The sequence below is a fragment of the Lipotes vexillifer genome, unplaced genomic scaffold, assembly GCF_000442215.2.
Source record: "Lipotes vexillifer unplaced genomic scaffold, Lipotes_vexillifer_v1.1 scaffold447, whole genome shotgun sequence".
NCBI lineage: Eukaryota > Metazoa > Chordata > Mammalia > Artiodactyla > Lipotidae > Lipotes > Lipotes vexillifer.
The window spans coordinates 2,568,736-2,594,932 of NW_006786302.1; the positions used below are offsets into that span (position 1 = coordinate 2,568,736).

The 26,197-nt window shown below is 38.2% G+C and overlaps 1 protein-coding gene across 1 annotated transcript in view; it reads right to left on the bottom strand.

Moving 5' to 3' along the window:
* Nucleotides 1-26,197, bottom strand: part of ARHGAP28 (Rho GTPase activating protein 28) — a 67,633-nt gene that overhangs the window by 15,623 nt on the left and 25,813 nt on the right. Inside the window, exons 5-12 of the mRNA XM_007458451.1 lie at nt 20,364-20,448; nt 18,194-18,336; nt 15,513-15,678; nt 15,296-15,387; nt 12,896-12,973; nt 7,886-8,048; nt 3,057-3,139; nt 101-298 (exon numbers count right to left, since the gene is read on the bottom strand). Coding sequence (XP_007458513.1) covers nt 101-298; nt 3,057-3,139; nt 7,886-8,048; nt 12,896-12,973; nt 15,296-15,387; nt 15,513-15,678; nt 18,194-18,336; nt 20,364-20,448 — 1,008 coding nt within the window. The remainder of the gene's footprint in view (nt 1-100; nt 299-3,056; nt 3,140-7,885; nt 8,049-12,895; nt 12,974-15,295; nt 15,388-15,512; nt 15,679-18,193; nt 18,337-20,363; nt 20,449-26,197) is intronic.

Sequence of the window (26,197 nt, forward strand, 5' to 3'; positions counted from 1 at the left end):
ACCTCTCCCTGTGCCTGAGGGCACTGCTTGCTCATGAGTCTTTACATCTCCTGGGCGCTAGCAAACATGAGAACATCCTAGTCATCACATTGTCACTCACCTTCCACAACATCTCCTGGTACTTTAGCATCAAGCGGATGATGTGGGCAGCGGTGTTTGCTAAGAGTAATTCTTCACAGTCAGAATGTTTGCTTCTACTGAAGAAAAGATTTGGTGCCATTATAGTAGAAATGTTCCATATACTCATTCGGTTTTTTGATTCGTTGGCAATGACTTTATTGAAGAATGTCATGAGGGCCTGATAGGAAACAGCACGGTATCACTCTAGTCATTGTAAATTAGGAAAAGGTATCACTGATTACTATCACTCATTTCCATACCCATTCACTGGGCCTCTGGAAAACTGTCTGGAGCTACAGAATGGTTGACTGTGTCATGTTTCCCCTCTAACTGCTTAAAAGTGCTAATGAGAAATGTGAAGGGTTTTTTCATTTCTCTGCTTCATAAAAGTAGCTCCATTTTTATGGAATTTGTTATGTTGAGATCTCTATAAATAATAGTTTGCATTTTCTTATTTTCTTTTATCTTAAACAAGCTTGACAAATATTAAAATTAAACAGTAAACAAGGGAGAGAAAACACTACAGCTTAAATAAACATGAAATGCAGTTTTGTCGTGAAGGAAGAAAAGTAATTCACTCTTAATTTAAGGCATTAGTGTTAAAAATTATTTTCTGTTTCCTTGGGAATGGAAAGTCCATTAAAAAAATGAGTTTTAAAATAAATAAGTTATGAAATAAATGTCATGGGGATATAACATACAGCATGGTGACTATAGTCAATAACACGGTATTGCATATTTGAAAGTTACAAAGAGAGTAAATCTTAAAAGTTCTCTCAAGAAAAAAATTTTTGTAATGGTGATGGAGGATAACAAGATTTCCTATGGTGATCATGTTGCAGTGTATACAAATATCAAAACATTATGTTGCTTACTTGAAATTAATATGTTATATGTCAATGATACCTCAATAAAAAATTTGAAAATAAAGTGAATAAAAAGAAAAAAAATTAAAGAATAAAAACAACAAAATGAGTATCTCATTCCTCACTTCAAAAATACCTCAGTCGAAAAGCTGAAAACTTTCACTTTTTGGGTGTCATTTTTGTATTGCTTTTCAATTTTGGAATCTTCAGCAGACCAAAGGGAAATGATTACATGCACCTGTGCTCAGCATTGAAAAAAAAATTGAGAAAGCTGAACAAAAGTTTGGCTGAGCCAACAAAGTATAAATGCCTATCAGAACTTTCTGAAATTCACCAAGAGGGATGAAATCCTAAAAGGAGATGCTCTTTGGTTTTCCAAGTTTGAATTCTGCTATAGTATGTGTAATGAGAAAATGGACAGCACATACTAGTGATAATAGCTAACATTTATTTGAGGGTTTACTGTGAGCCACGCATTATTCTTAGTACTTTATATACTTCCACTCATTTTATCATCATTCCAAACCCTGTGAGGTAGGTACTATTATTGTTTTACAGATGAGGAAACTAAGATGGGGAGGGATTAAGTAGCTTTGCCCAGCGTCACTTAATTAAGTGGCAGAGCCAGGATCTGATCCAAGGAAGCCTAATTCTCGAGCCAGACATCTTGATCTCTACAACACACTAGCTTCAATCTTCATTCCAGTCACAATTCAGAATGGAAGAGGGAGGGAGAGAGAGACAGACAGAGAGGATCTTCTATTAGAAATGTACTGAATTCTTTGATAATTGCTACATTCTTAGTTATATGAAAGGGGAAATGACACTTTGACTCAGATATCTGATACTAGATTCATTTCTTTGGATTAAAAAAAAAAAAAAGCATTGTTCAGACAAAGCCAAACAAAAAAAAAAACAAAGCTAGTAAATTTCCAGCTTTTGAAAAATTACCAAATTGTATTAAAACAGACATTCTTATGCCTTTTCCAGTCCCCATTCCTGGGTGGAGGATATAATATAATTGACATAGATGGTTTCATTTGGTAGGAGGAAAGGTCCTCACCAAATTGAAATGTCTGACAAGAGGTAGCACGAAGACTCAACTTTGTTTTCAGCATCATGTTTACTGGCCTCAAAATTATGACTTTTTCCAACTCATCCTCACCTCAATTTCATTTTAAAGATTCCAAGCACCTGGGGCTTCCCTAGTGGCACGGTGGCTGAGAGTCCGCCTGCCGATGCAGGGGACACAGGTTCGTGCCCCGGTCCGGGAAGATCCAACATGCCGTGGAGCGGCTGGGCCCGTGAGCCGTGGCCGCTGTGCCTGTGCGTCCGGAGCCTGTGCTCCGCAACGGGACAGGCCACAACAGTGAGAGGCCCGCGTTATCGCAAAAAAAAAAAAAAAAAAGATTCCAAGCACCTGTTGTACTTATAACAGATTTCCTATTGTATACAGAATCATTATCAAAACAGCAACAGAAACTTTGATTTTTACAAACATAAAGCAGAGAAATGAATTTGAAATAAAAGGAGGGATATTTGGGATGGAGAACTATGGAATACAATTCTATCAAATGTTCTATTTTATATTAATGGAGAAATCACTTTTCTGAGCTTAATTTTCTTCAACTGGAAAATGGCAAGGTCCTATCAGGTGATCTGTAAACTTCTGGGATTCTATAATTCTTTAAATTGAATTATGGTAAGACATGAACATTCTAGAAATTTTATTTAAAGCAGGGGGTTCATTCACTTCTGACATTATTCCATTTAAATCTTCCATCTTTGCTTCTTCTTCCTACTCCTAACCCTCGCCCAGTGCCTGGCACACTGTAGATGCTCAACATCTCTTAACAGACTGAATGAACGAAACAAATGTTCAAAGAAGATTCCAGGATTCACATTCTTTCCTGGCTTCCTCAGGAGAACAGCAGTGGGAACAAGGAAAGGCAGCGGGTTTGCTGCAGGCTCAGCTGGTTGGTAAGTCCTCTCAGTTTTCATTTTTCCACCTGAGCCATTTTCTCTGACCAATAAGAGTCAATGACAGACCATGAGGTCGATACAACATACCTGGGCTGTGTCCCTGTTGGCCTCAGGCAGTGCCATGATCATGAGGTGTAAGGCTTGAAACTGTACTTTGATGTGAGGCCCTCCTAACAAGAAAACAGAAATAACCACACATTTTGAATAACGCTCATGCATTCTGACAGCATTTCTTGCTAACATCTGGTGGCATAGGAGGGCCCTGACAGCTTTCAGTGGTAAAGACTCAGGTTTTGTGACTGACAATGTAAGTCTATTCACTTGGACAGGAACCTCAGTCTATCAACTCCTTTTTAGCATCCTAGGATGCCACTGTAGGGGCAAGTGGCCAACGAGATCCTCAAAATTATTCTGGATCTGTATAACATTTCTCTTTTCAAAGTACTTTCATAGATCTTGCTTTACTTTTATGCTATAAACAGTTGGCTTGAAGCTCAATTCAAGAGAAAATAAATTTTATTTCTATACGATGAGGCAGCCAAGCATAATAATTAGGAGCAGAGATTCTAGAACCAGATTCAAATTCTGCATGTACTATTTAGTCACTGAGAGACCTTGGGCAGGCTATTTAACCCCTGTTGCTTCTATTTTATCATCTGTAAAATGGGAATCGTCATCATACCTACCTCACTGGGCCATTATGAAGGTTAAATGAGCTAATGTACAGAGTGTTTACACCAGTACCTGTACATAGTTACCTCCATAGGTGTTTGCTCTTGTTATTATGATCAATGACGTTTATTTTAGCTTTTAAATGGACATGAAGGGAAGGTAACCACAGTTGGATCTTTGGAGATCCAGAAGATGGCACCAGAGAGTTGGCATTCTACTACTGTGTGTTCTCAATATTGGCTCTTTTCCCATTTTAGGGAAAGGATTTTAGGAAATCTATCCACAACTAGATAATTCACAGCCAGCTGTGCTGAAAACGTAGGGTATTCCAGAGCATCCAGGCTTTGCCTGTTCTCTCTGTATTCTCCCCAAAATGGTCTCTTGGTAGGGAGGTCCTGCAGGGAAGCATGACATTCTGTAACCCCCAGGGAGCTCTCAAGTTGAAGGAAAATCTATCCATTTATGACTCAGTGGATAAAGGCAGTCAGCTGTCTACAGAGTTACTTAGCTTTACAGTAGTGGAAACACTCTCGTGACAAACTACTAGGTCACAGGAGGTCGTGTGCATCCGAGTTAGGAGTACATGATTATTGTGTGTAACCACGTAATGAAGGAACAGTTGGGAGGAGTATTTACAGGCTCATATCATATTGTCTCAGCACAATCCCCATGTGGATTTTTAAAAATTTATGTCAAATTTGTAAACAAAAATGACACAGGTCCAGGTTGTTTTTGAAAATGGCTAATGCACACTGATGTGAGTTTGCCTGAATAACAGGCACTAGCAGGAGTATATCTCAGTACAAAGCATTTGGGGACAGATAAGACATTATTTTAGTGCATAAATTGCAGGCTAAGGGCTGTCTATAATTTTCCAATGCAACCCAAAAAAAACCTCTGGGGGGAAACAATAGATGCAGATGCAGGCTCTCTATTTCCATTAATTCCAGATAAATTACAAAGTTCCCTTTAAGATTAAAAATCCAAACTGGCAAATAATCCATTTTCATTTTGCTTAGGAAACCCGGCCCTACACTGTTTTGTGGTTAATAGTTTTGTAGTTAATTCATTTATTACACCCTAGTTAAAGAGTCACATTTTTTTCACTCCTGAGGTCATTATTTTCTTAGAAAGTTATTACACTTTTCATGAAAGTATCTAAGGTTTGATTGATGAACTATTAGTCTTTTAATTTTATGGGCAATTTTTGGACCAAGTTTGAAAAGAGAAAAGAGAAAGTAATTAACTAGTGGAAAAGACTACATTCTCTGACCTCCGTTTTAGAGTAAATACAGGGGCAGCTTAAACACACAGATGTCCACAGTTCTTCCCTTCAGAAACTCTCATTACGAGAGCTTACTCCAGGTGGCAAAAAGGCCATTCTTCCCGATGGCAGCAGCCCAGAACGTTGGGCTTCCTGTGGGGTTGGCTAGTTATCAAATCAATCACGACAATATAGTATTTTTCACTTTCAAAGTCATACAAAGAAATGTGGATCGTCCTGTGAAACTTTTCAGGATATTTTCCAGATTCTCTCCCTTCATTGAAGTGTACTGGCTTCAACATCTGAATAATGATATTAAGAAAAACTAAATATGATTTCCTTCTTAAATATGATTCTCCAAACAGGTTTTACATGGTGATTGACTCCTCCTTGTATAATTCCATAAGACCAAAAAAAGAAAAACTAAAACAAAAAAATCCTCTGTGGCACCATTTGTTTTGATGAATTGTTCAGTATATAAACTACAGATCAAAGTGAAGTTAAGACTTCTGCAGCCTGTTTTCCAGGACAGCAAACTTTACAGAAGATCCTGTGTTTCTCTGACTTAGAAATTGAGGGGGGGAGTTCTGTTTCTGGTATGGCTGAATAAGCTCCTACCCAATTAACCCTCCTTAAGACAACTGTACACTCTGGACAATGTACAAAAAACAACTACCTGAGGCAGTGGAGAATGAACAAAAGCAGGCAGATTTAGGAGGGCATTGGACACTTGGCATTAGGGAATGGCACAGGGAGAGTGTCCAATTTCCTGGCTTTTAGTTTGAGGTCAGGCCATGGACAGCAATGGCATGAGGTGGCTGAAATTCCAAAAGAAAACCCCAATCTTTCTGGCCTGAACAAAGAGAGGACAGGGTTCAGGATGACCACAGCCACTGGGAAGTTATGGGGAATCCCAGAAAAGGAAGGTCAAAGAGAGAAGGCCCTAATTCTGGTGTAAAATCCACCCAAATGTTGGCTCACCCCATAAACCATGCACATGTGGAGTAGCACAGGTAAGTATTAAATAGAAAATTGTCTGCTTAAATACAAACAAAAAACAAAACTAACCGAAAAAAACCCACTCCTTGGAGAAATATTACAGAACACAGAGTTTCCAAAAAAATATTCACAAGGTTCTGGATACAGTTTAAACTTACTTGACATAAACAGTGACCCATTTTCAAGGGAAGAGACAGTCAACAGAGACCAACCCTCAGATGACCCAGATGTTGGAACTAGTTATGAAGCAGCTATCATAACTATGCTCAATGATATGAAGGTAAATATGCTCACAATGAATGAAAAGATAGGGAATGTCAGCAGATAAATAGAAAATAGTTTTAAAGTAGCAACTGGAGATTCTAGAACTGAAAATATACAATACCTGAAATAAAAAAGAATGAAGATTCAAGTCCTGGTCTAGGAAGATCCCACATGCCGCGGAGCAACTGGGCCCGTGAGCCACAGCTACTGAGCCTGCACGTCTGGAGCTTGTGCTCCGCAACAAGAGAGGCCGCGATAGTGAGAGGCCCGCGCACTGTGATGAAGAGTGGCCCCCGCTTGCCACAACTAGAGAAAGCCCTCGCACAGAAACGAAGACCCAACACAGCAAAAATAAATAAATAAATAAATAAATAAATAAACTCCTACCCCCAACATCTTCTTTAAAATAAATAAATAAATAAAATAAAGAATGAAGAGAACTAGTTCTCTCTTTCTTTAATAAAACAAAAATACTACATCATACAAAGGAGAGATACTGGTCACAGCATATCAATTAAAGCTTAGAAAAGGACTGCCTTGTTTTATCATATTCTTTTCCCTGTGGATTATTTTATGAATCTGGTTTAGTTAAAATTTTTAAAGATTTAGAACCAACTAATTTTTAGGACAAATTTTGTCATACAACTTAGGATGTGACTATTATTTTCTATGATTGTGATTTTAAGGATTTTATACTTCTGGTCAACCTGCAGAAGGTTGTAAACTGGCAGATACGGGTAATACTTGCTGCGCTCATGTAGTGTTTTAAAATTTGAATTTGTGGCTGACATTTTCAAATGAAGAGTTTCATCATTAAAGCCTGGATTTTGGCTTTCACTCCTGCATGGTAACCATCATCCAGAGCTGAGCAGTGGCCAACCTCTCTATATGGGATATGTCCTCTCAATCTGGCCACAGTCCCTTTCTGTCCATATAGAAACACCATTTACTTAGCATGCTTATACATATTTAGACTTGTGACTCCTGAATTCCTCAGGTTCGTAGTCAAAGCCCACACTATGTAGCTTCATCCTACTTTTCCAAATTTCTCTCATCACACCTTCTTCAATATTCAACCTTTAGGATGAAATTACTTCCTGACTGCCAAATACAACACACACTGTCCAGTTTCTATACTTTTTATCCAAGTGCCTCAGTTAAGGCCTCATCTATGTGACTTTTTAAGTTTCAGAAACACTGTGTGATACTGTAATTTTCAGAGATAAAACACCTTCTTACTGCATGCTACATCATCAGACCCAGGACCTCGGATTTAAAGAAGGGAGAGACCTTATATTTTTTGAAGGACTATTATACACCAGGCACTATCCTAGATGTCTTCATTCAATACCCACAACAACCCTGACAAGTAATTATTATGTGTAATTTACAGGTGCAGCAGTGAAGCTATAAAGGTTGACTGCTTAGTTAACAGATGGTTGAGCAGGAATTCAAATCTCAAGAGCCAGGTCTTTCTGTAACCCTCTCTGCCTTTTAATGACTATAAACCCCTCTAAATCATATCAACCAGACTCAGAAATATAAACATGTGAAGAGATGACAGTTTACCATCAAACTCAATAGCTCATCAAGCAGTACCAGGAAATAGCAAATCTAAACATTTATGATCACATCTGATTATGCATCTTTCTTCTGCTCTGTGCCACTTTATTGACCTTGTAACTTAGTCCATTCACACTTAACTTCTTCCACCTACTTTCCATTAGAGTGATGAAAGCAGGTATATATTCCACAGGGAAGAGAGAGGTGGGTAGTTCTCTGAAAAATGCTTTCAACATTACTGCAGCTTCTCTGTGGCACATTTTCTCCCATTTAAACTTATCAGCATTAAACTTGGCATCCAGTTCTTCACGGTATTGCTGAAAATCAAGGAAAACAGTGAGTTTTACCACCTGATCCTCCCCCTTTAAAAACTGTCATTACATAAACTATTTTTGTAATTAGATTGAAAAGCCAATATCTACTAAGCTTATCTTTTTTCAACATGATTAAAGAACTGAAATGGCTATTTCTGAAAATATCTTTTTTAAGTTTTCTAAAATCCTTTTAGAATAATGTTAATCTTAAAATATACAAATACAAAAGTTCTTTACTCAGATCATAGTTTCGTTTATATGGTTTTGGCAGAACACTGCCTATGCCCACATCATAAATGCACTGCTAGATTTTGACAAAGCCTCCACTTCCCCCTTTTCTTCAATGATGCCTTCCTTCTGCCACCCTGTCTTCTGTTTCTAAATTAGATCAAGAATGTATGCCTCTTGGCTAGTTCCCATACAGAATGAGAAATATCCCAACAAAGGAACTCTGACCTCACTGCAACATGCACACCAATGATATCTTCCTGGAGCAGTTACAGCAAAGTTTTATGCCAAGACGTACACATGTCTTCCACATGTCTGCATGTTTGCCCAGTCTTTCGTAAGGTTGGGAACACTGTGTAAATACTTTTTAAAACAATCACTAATCGCCCTTAAGTTTTACTTGGGTTATACATTTTACATTATTAATTCATTTGATGACCAGTGCCCCCCATTCTACTGCTCCCTTGAATTAGAGTTTACCAGTAATACCCGGCAGTTATTGTCAGTTTCCCAACTGACAATAACTGCTTCAAAAAGGATTCTTAAAAAAAAAAAAAGGGGAAACTGAAAATCCTTAAGGCCTTTGCTTTATTCTCATGAGACGCCTAAGTCTTCCAGCCTTGAACATGTAAGAGAAGCTAGAGAATGACAAGGTGAGATTTATCTTTCCTGACAGGCAGGCGGAAAAGTGATTTGGGGGAGCTCGGAGCTCGGCACTGGCTGGGAAGCAGGCCAGAGATGCAGAAAGCAGTTATCGGGCTAGGGCACCATTTCTGGTGATGGATCATCGAGGACTTAACCTGGATAAGCAGTTGTAGGATAGAAAGAAGAGGTGGCATTTAAGAAACGCCTAGGAGGGAAAATTCTCAAGAATCAGTAATGGATTGAACATGAGACTCAGAGGGAGAAATACCAGTCCAGGATGACTCTCAGATTGCTAGCTGGAGTAATAGGCAGATGGAGGTGTTGTTAACAGGAAATAGAGGGGGAGGAGTAAATGTTTTCTGTCCACTGCCTGGTACCACTGCCAATACTTCCGGCCCACTGTTTTGCAAGAGGGCAGGAAGTATTGGCAAGAGCAGAATAATTCAAATCCACTGCCCACAGACCTGTGCTACAGGAAGCTACCTGAAACACTAAGGTGATTCTAACCTGTCTCTACTTCCCTGCCACCTAAGAGGCAACATGGCACCAGGGTCAAGGGCAGGCTCTATAACCACATTCTTTAGGTGTTTATCCCAATTCCACAACTGCCTAGTCGTAGGCCTGTGAGGTTTCTCACTCCATAAGAGGGATATTAGGGATTTCCCCAGCGATCCAGTGGTTAAGACTCCGAGCTTCCAATGCAGGGGGCACGGGTTCGATCCCTGGTCGGGGAACTAAGATCCCACATGTCGTGTGGTGCAGCCAAAATTTTAAAAAATAAATAAATAAAATAAAGTCAAGAGCAATCATATTTTTTTTTAAAGAGGGATATTAGAACAACCTCACAGAGATTAAATTGGATACTACAATGTAGAGCTCAGGGGGCAGGGCCTGCATACAGAGAGTGCTCAGGAAATGCTGGCTGCACTTACCCTCCCCTCGTCTGGGTCTGCTACAACCTCTAGTGTTATTACTACGGGAAACCCATGTGTATGTGGTGTGGATATTCTGGTAATAACAGCACCTCGTCTTGTCTAGACGGCCAGCGTGAGACAAACGGAGAAGTCTGGACCAGAGCACAGTGGAAGTAGGAGCAGAGCTGGCATGTCCACAGTGGTCCTAAACATGAGGCCATATGAACCAGGGGCTGAGTTTTCCTTGCCAGAGACGTGTACATGTTAAAAAAAAGTCATGCTTTCTGTCCACTGTTAATGAGAACACCAGGCAAGGGTCAGGAGCCATGTCCTTCAATCTCCTCTGAGCAAATATCTAACCTGCTTCCAATTCTGAGGTAATTTTATAAAAATGCAAATAACCTGCTTTCAGCTTCAAAAACCGGTTCAGGAAGGGAAACCAGCAGACCAGGTAACATCACTATAAAACATTTAGAGCAGCCTCCGAATAACTGACACGAGTCAAAAAAGAAAACCGTGCATGTCAAACCAGTCTGCCTTCTTCCATGAAATATATTCCCTGGGGTTTGGCTCAAATTTCTGTCATTTTTGGAAAAGAAAATCACTGGAAACACCAAAGCATTAAATTGGTTCCAAATGATCTGAGGCCTCACATCCAGGAATGGGGCTGGGCAGTTATGTGCCCCGTGCGGCTAAAACCAGCAGCATCCCCCAGGGCTACTCCCCTGTGAGTCTAACCGGGACTTGAAAGCACAACCCAGGCTGGCTTCTTCATAATGATACCTTAGTGTTAGTGTCATCCACTTGGTACAATTTGAGGATAATTACAATGGTTTTTTTTTTAACTTTCTTTCCCCAAGCACATTTGTAGATGAAAATTTTTTTTAAAGTTTAAAGTTTGAACAAAGAAGAGAAATAAAGGCCCCTTTACTATATCAAGTTACAATGCCTTTCTAACTGCAATACCCCCGTTTCTGTTCACTGGCCCGGAGTTCTTTTACATTGGCTTTCTTGGAGCTTAAACCACGAAAACATCTGGATTACATTTTTTGGACTAATAAGAGATGGAATAAATAGGCTAAAACTACATAAAACCTATTAAGGGCCAAAAGGGACTTTTACCTAAATGTGGTTCAGGAATGCATGTGCCTATGAGAACATGTTAAATGAATTATTGGCCTTTGATAAGTATTTTTCAGTCAAAGATTAGCTAAAGAAAGGCAACTTGTGCTATGATGTTTAAATTCATACACACAAGAAATGTCGTGCAATGCTGTCTCCTTTTGATTATTTTCAAAAATAGAATTTTAAGTCATATCCATTATGTTCCCCCTACACACACACACACACACACACACACACACACACACACACACACACACACACAGAAAGAGTCAGTAAGAATATGTGCGAATACAACCTCCCTATTATACAGGGAGGTTTAGAGGGATGGAGTCTAATTCTGTTTAGGAAATCCGTTTTCCTGACTTCATTTTGGTTCTCTGACTCTACAGATATAACCACAAAGACTTAACCAAAACTAGTAACAGCTTTTGTCCTCAGATTTAGGATACATTTATTTAGAAGTATATATAAAAACCACACCTGTGAGAACCTGAAACAAAAAGTAGATCCCATTCAGAGAGGACAAACCTTAAGGATCCACTAGGAATTTTCCTGCCTTCCTAATGAACTTGTGCCAGTATTTAGTAATTTCTACTTCCAGGGAAGTCACAGCCCCTCCAAATGTGCTGATCCCTCTGTCACTGGCAAAGTGCAGAGCACTGCTCAGGTCTCCCTTCAAAAAAGAACTGGCTGTTCATCGGCAAAAAATGCAGGTAGCTGACTCCCCAGCTGCTGGCACCTTCTGACTGGCCTCAGGCCCTTCCCTGCAGGCAGCCCCAGCAGTGACAGCGCAGCGTGGGGCTGACAGGGCACAGGGAGAGAGTCCCACCTGCACCCAGTCTGCGGCTCAGCCTGCCCGAGCCCACCTCCTCCCCCTTGATCCTTGAGAAGCACGGTCCCTCAATAACCGTCTTCTACTCCTAACTCTGTCCCAACACCTGCTTTCTGGAGCTTCCAATAGACACAGCCTATTTACTCTCAGTTTCCCCTTTGAAAAATATCTCATCATACATCTATATAAAAACTCTGAGACTTCTGATACAACTAGAATTTCCCAAAACATGTGCCCAGATGAATTAGTGAAGAGATGCTTTCCTGCCCCTACACAATTCCTTTTACTAGTTCAAACACAACCAAGTTCACTTTTCCCTCTCCCCGAGACTTTTTTCTCAAGGATTCATTATTGAGAACTGCTCAAGTTTCCATGCCCACCCACCAGGGGAGTGTACAGGGCAGGGAGGGACTCTTCATCGTGGATGCGCACCGGCTCACAAAGTGGGATATCTTACTGGAAATTTATGAGAAAAGCTTTTCTTCTCTAACAATTCTTTTTTTTTTTTTTTTTTTTTTTTTTTTTTTTTAAAGGTCCCACCGTACAGAAGTAGGAAAGTAAAGGAATTCACATTGCATGGGTGGTTTTATATGTAGAAACTAACATTACCTTAAATGGAATTGGGTTTTAGAACTGCTGAGTGAGTGTTCTAGTGGTTACAGCCATTCCTACAAATTCTTACAAGGACTTCCATTAAAAGGAAAGGCAAAGAATGTTTCTAAGTTTGAAGCAATTGACAATGGAAATCAGGGATCATCTAATACTGGCTTAGTGAATTCCATGACTGAGAGGAACACAAAAAAGCTAAAGTATTTAACACAAAAAACAATGATGGGACATTTCAACTTTACCAAATTAAAGACAAGCAGCAGTTTTTGATAGTGAATTGATGTGTTCTTTCATTGTTGTTGGCTTTTTATTGTTGTTGTTTTAGTTTAAAGGAATACACAACTCAGGATCATGGAACACAGGTATTGAGGAAAGCTCTATAGGGCCAAGTGGTAGTATCAAAAAAACAACAAACAACTAGACACACCTGATGCCTGTGCGAACTTGGGTCTAGCTAGCTGAGATCTCTAATGAGGAAGAGAGAAAATGTTTGGTACCTTGACTTTGGCAGTACATCCTGAAAGCCGAAAAATCCCTTCAGATTCCAGACCCGATTCTTCAACTTTCTGAAAGAACTGGAAAGCAATGATACATTACAAAAATAAATACTTCCATGTGATCACAAACATTTGAAACAATAATGATGATGAAAACAATCGATACATTACCAAGCATATATACATGCCTGGTACTTGAACGCCTAGTTAAGTGTTCACACTCTCCCAGGAGGTCAACATTAGCCTCCAATTTGCAAATAAGGAAATGGAGACTTAGAGCTGTTTTCCACTTTCCCCAGGGTCAACCTCAAAAGTAATGGCACCAACTCTCTCAAGCTTGTGCTCTTAACCAAGCAACTACACTGCCACTTAACTATTTTAAGATCTGATTACTGTATCTCTTTCTGCAGATTGACCGATAAGAAAAGACCCTGAATTTACTATCATTAGTTGCACTATTCTGGCTAAGAAACTATAGGGATTCTCGAAATCTGACCAAGGGATTACATACTGTAAAGGCTTATAGGTCTCATGAGCTCTCATAGTAATGATGATAGTTTATTATTAAATAATAATAAACACTAACATTGATTGTGCACTTACTATGTGTCGGATAACATTCTCAGCACTTTACGTACATTAACTTACTTAACCCTCACAATGATCCTATGAGGCGGATACTAGTGGAATCCCCATTCTACTGCTGAGGAGACTGAGGCATGGAAAGGAGAAAGGATCTGCCCACGTCCACATAGCAAGAGCAGGATCCAGAGACTCTGCTATTTTCCCTTCATGAAATGATGGTGCCTGGAACTAAGGTAGCTCCTGTAGGTATGAAGAGACGTAGATATTTAGGAGGAAGAAACACGTTCATAAGAAAAGACTCTCCCACAGGAGTAGAAGAGCAATGCCTCAAGCTGTCTTAAATGAGGAGCAGTAACTAGAGCTAGCACCTATTGAGATGCTAATACAAGATAAACCCAGATTTAGTTTTAACTAGCATTTATTGTGCACCTTCCATGTGCTAGGATTTTGCACCTACTTAACGATATAAATTCTTGTGCTGAATCTTCTCAGCCTTAGATTTTTATGCATTTTCTTCAGACTCTGTCCTTTCACTAGAGGACAAAGGGCATTATTCTGGTTCTAATCCAAGGAACGAAAGGAAATCTTACAGTCACCATGGACTTGGCCTTGGATATACATACTGCGCTCCTTTTTGCGTCTACCTCTTGTGTGTTCTCGGGCAAGTTATCTCACCCTACAATGCCTCCGTTGCCTCACCAGTAGAAGGGAGATGATAACACCGACCTCCTGGGGCTGCTCGGTGCTGTCCAGACATGACAAGATACAGACAGCCAGGTGCAGAGGAGGTGCCCTACAGACGCGCACACTGGGTGTCGCCAGCATCCTCTGGCCCCCTGGTTGCCATCCTCCCTGCTCCTATTGGCAGCCAATCAATCACCTGATTTGAGGAGCAGCTCAATTTGAGGTATTGGCAGCAAAATTAAGGAAGATCGTAAAGAGACATAGAATTGTTATTGTGAATAAAGTAAGTATGTTTCCTCACTCAGTATTTTCACATATCATTTAAAAACTGAATTGAAAATTCAACAAGATTTGTGTTTAGGGCTTGGAATTTTACTTGTGCCACCGGATGTCACTGTTGAATAAATGCATAATTAAACCAGTGTAAATTGCTGGCTATAAAAAAACGTGACACAGAAGCAAATGAGCCATTAACCAGTGATGGTCACAGAGACAACCACATACGATAGTTCAGGTAATATCAGTTTCAAAACCTCCCAAACCAAAATTCTTCTTTGTCTAAGTGGATCGTACCTTCTCAGTCATACCTCAAACACCACCAGAATAAGCTGATTTTTAGACTTTATTTAGCTTTGTCTGGAAAATTCATTTAAACAATTATACATACACATTTAAAAACACCCACCCTGTGATATATTTCAGCAAATACTTGTATGATTAGTAAATGGACTGCTAATAATTAAGTCATCTCTTATACGGGACAGAATAATCAAATACACACACACACACACACACACACACAAACACATACATCCATACAAAAAACATTTTTTAAATATTCAAAGAAATATAACTGAAGGAAGCCATGTGACAGAGCATCTGCACTCATCACCTGATGCTTTATGATCAGACAATGAAACAGGCTCCAGAAGTTCTCAGCAAGGCAGACATGCCCAAGTGTTTGTGGATGTCATGTGGATGTATGGAGGAAACCTGGAAATCACCAAGGCCCAAGTCCTAATGGGGCTTTAGTGTCTTTAAATCTAAAGGAAAACTCATTAGTGGGTTTACAAATAGCACATTGCAAGCACAGGGCTCTATTAACTCCCCCTTTATTTACATTGAACTCACTTTTTGTAACACAAGGGGAACTTTCACTCCAGCATCTTTCCTTCGGTCATTTTCCAGCAGGACTGTAAGAGGAACTCCAAAAATCCCACTGTCTTCATTGTAAAATAGGCGAGAAAGAAAAAAGAATCAGAAAAGCACCGTCTTATTCCCATGTATCAAAGTGTTAAAGCCAGAATAAGTCTTTGTTTTGTTTTGTTTTCAGAATAAGTCTTAATACCTCGTCCTTTTACTTTCTCCGTTTTGTTTCTTTTTAGTTGAATACGAAAGGCATCAAAAAAGGCCGTCAATTCAATCAGAGAGAGATGGCGGATTTTCTTCATGTCTTCAGCAGACAGATCTCCTGCTTCAGTTAGGCCAAATCTGGTTTTCTGAACAATAAATTTCTAAAATACATATTGAGGATATTTATTTTTTATGGCAAAGGAAAATTATTATACCTTCATTCAAATGCCACCTGGACATTCTAAATCTGTACAGCAAGACATGCTATTCATAAAAAAAATCTCTGAGGAGCATGCTGCATCACAGAAAGATTATGAATATGATTTTTAGAACATCTGCAGATCACTACTACACTAAATTGAAACAAAACAGTGATCTGAAGTATACCATAACGTCATCATCACAACTGTGATGTAAAGAATGTAGGTAATTTCTCAACTGAAACTGATTGCACCTGCTTGCTGAGACAATAGTTATTCCACCTTAAAAATCAAATTTAGGTAATTCAGAATATTCTTAAAAAAGAAAAATGCATAGAAAGTGCCAAATAATTCTACTATCATTTTGAAGCCAATTATATTGTTATATTCTCCATTTCCACACTAGGAAACAAAATACACTAAAAGAACAATAAAAAACCCTTCAACAGTCCAGAAATACTATGAAGTGAAGACTATAAGAAGTAAGACCTTTAAAAAGAGATTGTTCTTGTAATAAATAACAGAAATATTACATATAAGTAATAATAATAAAATATAAGTATTATATAAGTTAATATATAATTACATAATAAGTAAAATATAAATTTTATACTTAAGTATATATATAAAATATATAACAAATACTTTGCTCTCAGAAAACCTGGTATTGAAAGAAAATGGCTAAAGTAGAAATATACAATAGTTATTTAAATTACAAAGTTGTAAGTATACATTCTCCATAGGAGTTCCCTAAACCAGGGCTTCCTTGGGATTTTTAAAGCATCTACCAATTCATTCATTCATTCATTTACTCATTCATTCAACAGCTGTTCTTTGAAATTCCAAGTATTTAAAAGCTAAACAACAAAACATAGGGTGTGGTCTGAGGCATACCTTGCGCTATTAAACACTTGGTTATTTTACCTTCTTTCTGAGACCAAGGCCCCACATGACAATAACACATAACAACAACAGCAACACAACAAGAACTGCAATCATTACTGAGCAATTATTGACACTACGTGCTACACCCTATGCAGAGCTCTTCATGGGAGGCTGCCCTGCACCCCAGGTGAGCCCAAACTCAGGAGGAAACAGACATGATGAGGAGACTGGGGGTCAGCATCCTCTCTTGGATAATTCTCTCCAAAGATTCAGAGGGACTCCCCCTGCAACCAGAGTCCCAGAGCCGGGTTCCCTCTTTTGTCCCAGAATGCCACTGTGCCCTCCGACATAGAGGCTGCATAGGGTCCAGGAGGGGTTCTGAAGATGGATACGTGTAGGTTTAAATCCTGTTTCTGCCTCCTATTAGCTGTGAAGACTTGGATATGTTACTTAGCTTGTTTGGGCGTCAGTTTCCTCAACTGTAAAATGGGAGAAATCACTAGGATGATGAGAACTAGAATACCTACTGCAGTGTCTGGCCCATAGAAGGCACCTGGTGGGTCTTACAATTCTTGCCCTGTCCTCTTCCCCTCCATCACAGGAATGGTCCAGGCCACCTGGGGCAAAGCCTCTGCCTGGTTCTAGATGACTCATTCCTCTAGCCCTGAAACTGCCTGAGCCCTGCTCATCAGGCCTCCAGCCCTGATCAGCACAGAATATTCAGGACTCCACTTCTTGAACTCTTCACAAATGCATTGACTGAGTAGCAAATAGATCAGCGTAGCATATTTCCTGTATTGGGCTTTCAGAATATAATTATCCTGGATATATATAATGAGGCTTTCAGGCTAATGAAGTATGTAGCTCTACTTTCCCATCCCATAATAATATTACAAATTCTTGAATTTATTTTTGATGAGTTTTTAGTGTCTGCCCTATAAGCTCTCACTTCTTTTTTTTTTTTTTTTTTTTTTTTTTTTTTTTTTTTGGGGGCACTTACGTGGTTGTGGCCTCTCCCATTTGCGGAGCACAGGCTCCGGACGCGCAGGCTCAGTGGCCATGGCTCACGGGCCCAGCCGCTCCGCGGCATGTGGGATCCTCCCGAAACGGGGCACGAACCCGCGTCTCCTGCATCGGCAGGCGGACTCTCAAGCACTGCGCCACCAGGGAAGCCCAGCTCTCACTTCTTATTGTCAATGACTGTGACTTTCTGCAGTGCCCCGTCATGACATGTGGCTTCTAATGCACAAGTAGGTATACAGTTACAGTTAGAACTGGCATCAACCTATAAGTAACGTAAGGATATAAAGTGCATGAAAGCACACAAGCCAAGTGGAAATCCTATTTCATCTATAAAGCAGTACTCAAGCATATACCCTAGCAACTCTTCCTCAACCCAGGGCTGCCAGGTACAGCCAGGCAGGCTGTGTACTGCACAACAAATAATGTCCCTGGTGTGATGCAACATTGATACCTGGCCTCTCCCCATGCCCTTGTGCACACACAAAGAAATTCTTTTAAAAAATCCTAGTTTGTCCCACAGAGAAGTCACAGGAAGCTAGTGGAATAGTCATGAAAGGTTTTTACTTACAGGTAAAATATAGTCTTCTTTCTTAAAATCTGACTTCTTAAATTTATTTCTTTTTGGAGCCTCTGTAACCATTTCTGAATAAGATACCTCAAAGGACAGCTCTTCAGCTTGTAGTGGAATGTCCTTTTCCAGATATTCATCATCTAAAGAACAGAGGATGTGGAATACTTAATATGCCATTTAATCAATCAATACCATTTACTGTAAAATAAGCACAAAATATTTACAAGTTAATCCATAAGTACGTTAGAATGTTTACATCCCAGGAAAAGCATTAGACTCACCCAGAATGATTTCAGTTAAGCAATTAATGTAGTGTCATCAGATTTCCACATGAACAAACTTCTATAATCGTTATCCAAGCAAACTTTCTATTTAATCTGATGTTTTTAATTTTAGATGTTTATGTCTCATGAAAAGCACTGAAGATTAATTAGAAAGACCAAAATGAAATATTTCTATATATTCTCATGATATTAAAATTAAGTCCATCCAGACCCAACGTTGCTGCTACTGGGGAAGCAAAAGCTTAAAGCAGAGGGAGAAAGGGTGAGGCCCCACAGAAAATTCCTGCCTACTTTCATTCCTCTTGGGTTTTTCCCAAACTGTGGAACTGTGCCTCCTAAGATTTGTTCAAATTCAGTTTGCCCTTCACTGCTAGATTTTTTCAGGTGAATTAATCCTAATTCTGTGATTCTGTATCGTTACCTGACCTCGTATGATGCACCTTACAAAGCTAAATGGGTGACAAGTACTGTCCCGTATCCATGTTTCTCTCAAGTCTGAAATTAAGACAATAGACTCCTTACCAAAAACAAGTGAAATCATTTGAGTAAACCCTAAATCTGATTTTTGACTAAGAGTTTGGCTTGCCATCTTGTTTCATTGCCTGGCAAAACTGTTCATATGTCATGAAAAGAATTATTTGATTGCAAAAAAAAGAGCTCATCTCTTTTACCCTCTTCTATAGACAGTGACTAAATGAAAACCAAACAGAACAAAAGGAACAATAGATAGAAATGACAGAAGACCTAGTTAATCTCAATTAAAAGTTTAACAGAGAAATTTGTAAATCAACAAATTTAAAATTCTAAACAGTTATACTGAATTAAAACACAATAAATGGATACAGTAAGAACTTAGAAAATAATGAGGGCACAGTTAAGATTTTCACTCATCATACAGAGGCTTGCATGCAAATCAGAGTAAGATTGTTAAATAAAATGCTAATTTCTTAAGGACCTATGGACAGATTCTTTGGACAGTGTTCATTATATGGGCCGATACTCCAAATCACCAGACTACTCCAGGCAGACTTTTATCTTTTAGTGGTATGAGTTGAACTGAATAACAATATGGCAGCAAATAGAATGATGTGGAATAATTTACAGCAAATCCATTCTCTTCGATTTTTCTTTTTTTTTGGAAAGAGCTTTATGAAAATGTAATCCACATGCCTAGAATTCACTTATTTGAAGTGTATAGTCAACGGTTTTTAGGATATTTGCAGCGTTGTACAACCATCAATCAATTTTAGAACATTTTCATCACCCCAACTTATTTGAGTTTTGAAGCTAATGCTGCAAGTATGGGGTTCTGCTGTATCTGAGAAGACGGTGCATTATTTAGGGAAAATTTTGAGGAATCACAAAAGTGTGGCCTAAAGGGGCCTATTTCTTACAAGGAGGATTTGAGATTCCATACTGAGCCCATGCAGAGTATCCAATGCTCAAGTGGAAGAGGCCCATTTAAAAGCTAACCCTGTTACTCTGTATATCACAAGCTGCTCTGCTGCTGCATTTACTTGAGCATAATTAGAGGTTCTTGGAAGTGGTCTGCTTCCTGGTCTGCTTGATACTGTTAAGCAGATCCAGATTACCTGTGAGAGAGGCCCTAAATCAAAGACACTGCCTAAGTGAGTAGTTTCTAAATGATGAAGTGGGAGTAAAGGTGGAAAAAATTCTGCTTCCAATCTGGTTCAATTAGTTTCATCTGGTATGACAGATGGGCTGTTTGGAGGTGACAGGAGGAGAGGCCCGGGTGACAGAATCAAAAAGGGGAGAAAACACACTTACATTTCGCTTTCAGAAATTCACTTCTCACTGAATTGAGTGCCAGCACAAAAGCAAAAAGACACAGCTTGAGTTCAGTAGGAGTTTGTGTCACTCACCACTCACTGCGTTCTGCACCGACTGTCCAGGGTCTGCTGAGCCATTGGAATGAGCTGGCACATCTGGAATAGTCTCCAGGATAGACTGTGAAACAAGGGAAGACGAACACAAAACAGCTTATCATAAATACAGTCTACCCTACGTTTCAACCTGATTTATGTTCTGCAGTATATTTGAATTCTTTTCACAAAAAGCAATTCTTGATTCCATGAAGGGCTTGCATCTGATTTCCTTTGTTTTCTCACTCAGTTCAGACCTGTACAGCTCACACAGTTTTCTCAAAAGAGAACTAAGTCAAGGTCAAAATAACCACATCTTCTTAAATGTCTGTTGTCATACAGCTCCTAACGTAAAAATTACAATGCTTGATGTCACATAGTTTGACGATTATTATATTTGTTATTCTTGATGCAGCTGGTCACACATTTTGGTCGTAAACTCTAAGTCATGACATAGCTAGATGGTTAGTAACAGGGATGCTGGAGCCAGATTGCTTGGATTCTAATCCTGGTTCTTCCACTTCGTGTGACTTCAAGCAAGTTACAGGACTCTCTATTGCTTAATCTCCTGATCTGTAAAATGAAGATGATAATAGAACATATTTCAACAAGTTATTATGAATTTTAAATGGCTATAAATCACATGGAACAATATCTGGCACATAGTGAGTACTGCATGAGGGTTAGCTACTATTAATATACTCATACATTAACTTCTTTGCTAAGGAAATACAGAGTGATAATAACTACCAAAAATTTAAGTACGTTTTCTAGTTCAGTGTCCTCTCTTAATTAATTTCCTACTTTCTTCACTGCAATCCTGCAAAAGCACTGCACTCCCCTGCAATGTTATCAGAAGTTGAGTAATTAACTTTGTAGAGCTCTGTAGAGCTTTGTAGAGCTCTAACTCAGGTTGGACGGGTACTAGTAAAAACTTACACACAAATTCTACCATTTCTACCACTATAAATTTTAACGTGGAAGTTATCAGCTGTGAGTATGTGTGAGGGTGAAAATCTGCTATTCCATCAAGAACCTTTTTTATGCTCTTCACACATAAGTCTGTTCTTTTTTCCCCAGAGCCTGATGTCGCTCATATTTATTTAGCAATATGAACTGAACACCTGCTTCATGAAAGATCCTTTATTATGTACTACAAACTGCACAAGCGAATCGCGAATGCTGAGCTTTGCGTTCTTTTTCCTATTTTATTCCAAAGGAGATAACATATCTTATTGTGTAAACAGAATGTGAATATATTGCCAACTATTAAAACACAGATGCTCAATTATGTAATTGGTAGCTCTAAAAACTAACACTACAGATTAAAGATTACCTATACACTGATATCCTTAAAAAGATGTGGAACACTTTTCAGTGGTTTCCTTACGTTTTTCTAGAAAGAAATGTTTCATTAAACTTTTTAATAACTCATCTATAGAAGAGAACACTCCTGAAAATTGAGAAACACTCATGTAAGGCTTGAAGCTGATGGCTTAGGATCCTTGAATGGACTAAATGTCAATTTCGTAATCTGTAAAGTGGAGGAGTGCCATCTGCTGTCTGGTTTAACTGGCCCCCAGCCAGCCTATAGTATTGAATGAGGTCCCACTTTTTGTAATACAAATTATTCTGGGACTTTCCTGGGGGAAGCAGAAATTTAAATCGTGACCCTTGCTCTTTAGCTATTTATAATGAGGAGAAGAGAGTGACATTTATGGAACATTATTAAAAGACAATCCACTCTTAAGAGCTTATTTCTACACTACTAGTGTTTACTGGAGAGGAAAGGAGAGGAAAGAGGTGCCACCCGAAAGGTTTCACTGAAGAGGTGGCTGACCTTGCACTGGAACTCAAGGAATGATGAAAAGGACTTACAAAGGCAGGGAGGAGGGCAAAGCATTCAGGCCAGACATGGAATTATAAATTTCACGTATGGAAATCTGAAGCATTTTGGCTTCATGAGAGGATCATGGAGAGCCTGATTTGCCAGGAGTTGAGACAAGGTATTAGAAAAATATGAGAAATATGTTAGTCAAGAAGGTTTTGAAAGCCAGGTAGAGGTTCTCAGACTTAAGACTCATAAGGGTTAAAGCACAACAGAACAAACAAAAGAACATTCATGTGTTAAAGCAGGGGGATGACTTGGTGAAAATGAAAAGGAAGATCTCTCTGCCAATAAAGGGACCATGAGTTTGGAAACAGGCTGAATGAAAAGGCTCAGTCCTTGGTATTCATAATTTTAAAACATCCACTTACTCATTAAACATATTAATATTAGAATCTTTAAAATATTTTCACTAGTGATTTTAATGTATTTCAAACATAAATGCCACTCCCATTTAAAACAAACTTCCCTAGCTTGTCCATAATGGATCCTACCATTTCCCTACATGCCCAACCACGAGAGTTTCCCACTGGGGCCCCAGCTGCTTTAGGAGAGGCAAAGCTTCCTAGCTACCAACGCTTGCTCTGCTGCCCAAATCCTACTGCGCTGGGATTGGAGAGTAAAGGTTGAAGGATTATTATTTTAAATTCCAACATTTAGAAGGTTAGCACTATCTGCTTGAGTTCTCTTAAAACTAGACTTCGACTATCTGATATTTCCTTCACATTAAAGAAACACCATACCAAATATTTTCCGTGTTCATTACTTACAGGAGAAACTCACCGACTCAAAAGATGTTTCTGACCTTCCTGACTGGCTGCTTGGTTTTTTCTCATGGTTTCAACCTATGTGTTATAACTCTATACACTAAATCTGCCTGTGCTTCAGTCATTACAGACAATAAGGCTTCCCATATTCCTCTTCTGCATCTGAGATCAGAACTGATAAACCCACCTCTTGCATCCACTGTGCCAAATTCCCCAGAGATGAACGTAAATAAGCCACATTCACTGACAAATACGTAACCAATTTTGAAATTAAAAATATAATAAAAATTACAAAATCTATCCAAATGTGAATTTAAAGGCATTCCAATGCCATCTATGACATCTGAAATTATAAACTAAATATTAAAGACAATGAGAGTAATAAATTCCAAAAATCCATGTGAATAGCCAAAGTATTATTCATATTACTTCTTAACCTTAAACACAAGTATAATGAAGTTTAAAAATAAATGGACACCAAGGGAGGAAAGTGGCAAGGGTCTGGGGGGGGGCGGTGTGTGATGAATTGGGTGATTGGGATTGACATGTATACACTGATGTGTATAAAATTGATGACTAATAAGAACCTGCTGTATAAAAAAGTAAATTAAATAAAATTCAGGGAAAAAAAAAAAGTTGTTGATGTAATGGATAAGTTCCGAGCAAATTCTTCTAAAAAGGGATATTCTGAAATTTTTGTGTCTGACATTAAAATGAGTATATATTTCAAAAAAAAGAAGAGAAGAAAAATGTTTATAACCCAAGAGACTAGGAAAAATTATCCAAGTAGACCCAAGAATGAATGAAAAAAAATTAATAAGGATTAAATAAATTAATACGATAGAAAAAGTAGGCTTAATTAATTAAAGGTAGTGACTTTTAAAAAAAATACTGCCAACACAGGCAAGTATTTACATTCTGATAGACATAAATTTTAGGAAGAAAAAAGGAGTAATAGCTACCTTCACAGAAAATTTTAAAATTATGCACCTAAACAAATGTGTGTATGTACATATATATATTTGTGTACATATGTGTTTACACACACACACACCAACATATATTGAAATTTTAAATGAAGTGGATGTTTTGCTAGAACAAATACACATTACCAAATTCATGTAAGTTGGGATTGAAAGGAATATAATCCCTAAACCATATCTATTGAAAAATTAATCAAAGCATTAGGTCTACAGTGATGACAGACCTTGGCATAAAACTGTATATAATAGTTTTTACAGATTGTATGTGTTTACACCAAAGTTTAATAAGTAGCTCCAAAATACTGAAAACGATTCAAATTTCTCAACATGTTTGTACCAAGATTAGCATAACTCTGGTAATAACAAAAAGAAATGATATATTATAGGCTAACCCCACTTACTAGAATAGTGGTTAAAAATGCTAAAATGGTAGCAAATCATATTCAGTAGCATAAGAAAAGAATAATATAACACAACTAGGGTTTAACTAAGCAATGAAATTATAGTTCAACATTAGAAAAACCTATCAATGTAATTTCCTAAAGTAATTGCCTTTTAAAGAAGAAAAATAATACATTCATTTTAATAGATGATACAATCATTTGATATAACTCAGTCTCTACTCCTGATAAAAGTAACTACAAGGCTCAGAAACCCAGAATAAATATTCTTCTTAATAGTGAAACTTAGAAGAATTCATGAGAAAATCAAAAATGTATCAAAAGATCTCCATAATTATTATTCAATGTTATAAGTGCTTGAGGTTGGTTCAATAAGATAAGAAAAGTAAATAAGAAGAATAACTACAATCGTCCCTTGGTATTTATGGGGGATTGGTTCCAGGACCCCCAAGGACACCAAAATCCTCAAATGCTCAAGTCCCTTATACAAAACGTTGTGGCGTTTGCATATAACCTATGCATATCCTTCCGTATACTTTAAATCATTTCTAGATTACTTATAACACCTAATACAATGTAAATGCTATGTAAATAGTTGCTGGTGCACAGCAAATTCAAGTTTTGCTTTTTGGAACTTTCTGGGCTTTTTTTTTTCTGAATATTTTCAACCTGCAGTTGGTTGAATCCTAGAATGCAGAACCTAAAAACAAAGAGGGCTAATTGTATTTTAAAGATTGGGCAAATAAAACTTTCAGTATTTCAGACGATGTCTGCACAAATTATAAAATCAAATGAAAAATTCTAAGAAATAAAAAAGAATTTTCAGAAAGGAAACTATAAGAGAGACTTTTGTGAGTAACAAAAATACTTTCCTTGTATATCCACAAAAACAGACAAGAAGATACCATGAAAACCCCCTACCATTTAAAATACCAATGAAAGCTATTAAGTTCCTAGTAATAAATGAAAAAATGTGTAGGAAAAAATATGAGAGGAAATTATGAAATTTTATTGAAGGATAGAAGATACAAATGAATAGAAAGACACATTTTTTTCTCAGTGGGAAGATTCAATATTTTAAGATGTGAATTCTCTCCAACAATCTTTAAATTCAATGAAATTCTTAGTGGAGTACTAACAAGATTTTTATTAAATGGGTAGTGATAGCCTCAATGTAAGTTCATCTGAAAGAAAAAAATTTCTGAGAAGAGGAAAGAAAACTTTGATTCTAAACAATGATGGCAAACTTGTAACAAATTTAAATAAACAAAACATAGAGTCATAGTAATTAGGATAGACCCTGTATACATAGAGAATTCACTTATCATAAAGGTGCAAATCAAACAAGTAAAAAAGATGAAAGAATGAAAAAACAAGATGTTGGTCAAACCAAGGCTATCCTCTTGGAAAAGATAAAGTTAGGTTACCTACTTTATCCCATTCCACAACATAAATGCCAACAGTGAAAGTTGTCAAGAGCCTCTGGAGTCTTGGAGATAACAGTAAATAGTCAGTGAGATTTTCCCTGACAGGCCGGCGAGATTTACCTTTATAGGCATCATGGCCAGGACCCCTGAAGCCCTTGCCTCCACTGCACTGAATCACTGGAAATCCCACCATGTAGAAGAAACTGGGGAACCAAACTGGGGTGCCCATGGCTCCTTATAATCAAGAAGCAGGGAAGTCAAAAATGTGTTTACGTCACGATAAGAAGTTCTAGAATGATTTTCAGTACAGGTGCAGAAGGAGTTAAGTTGGCATCTGTGGGCTACTTTAGAAACTAACCAATTTGTTT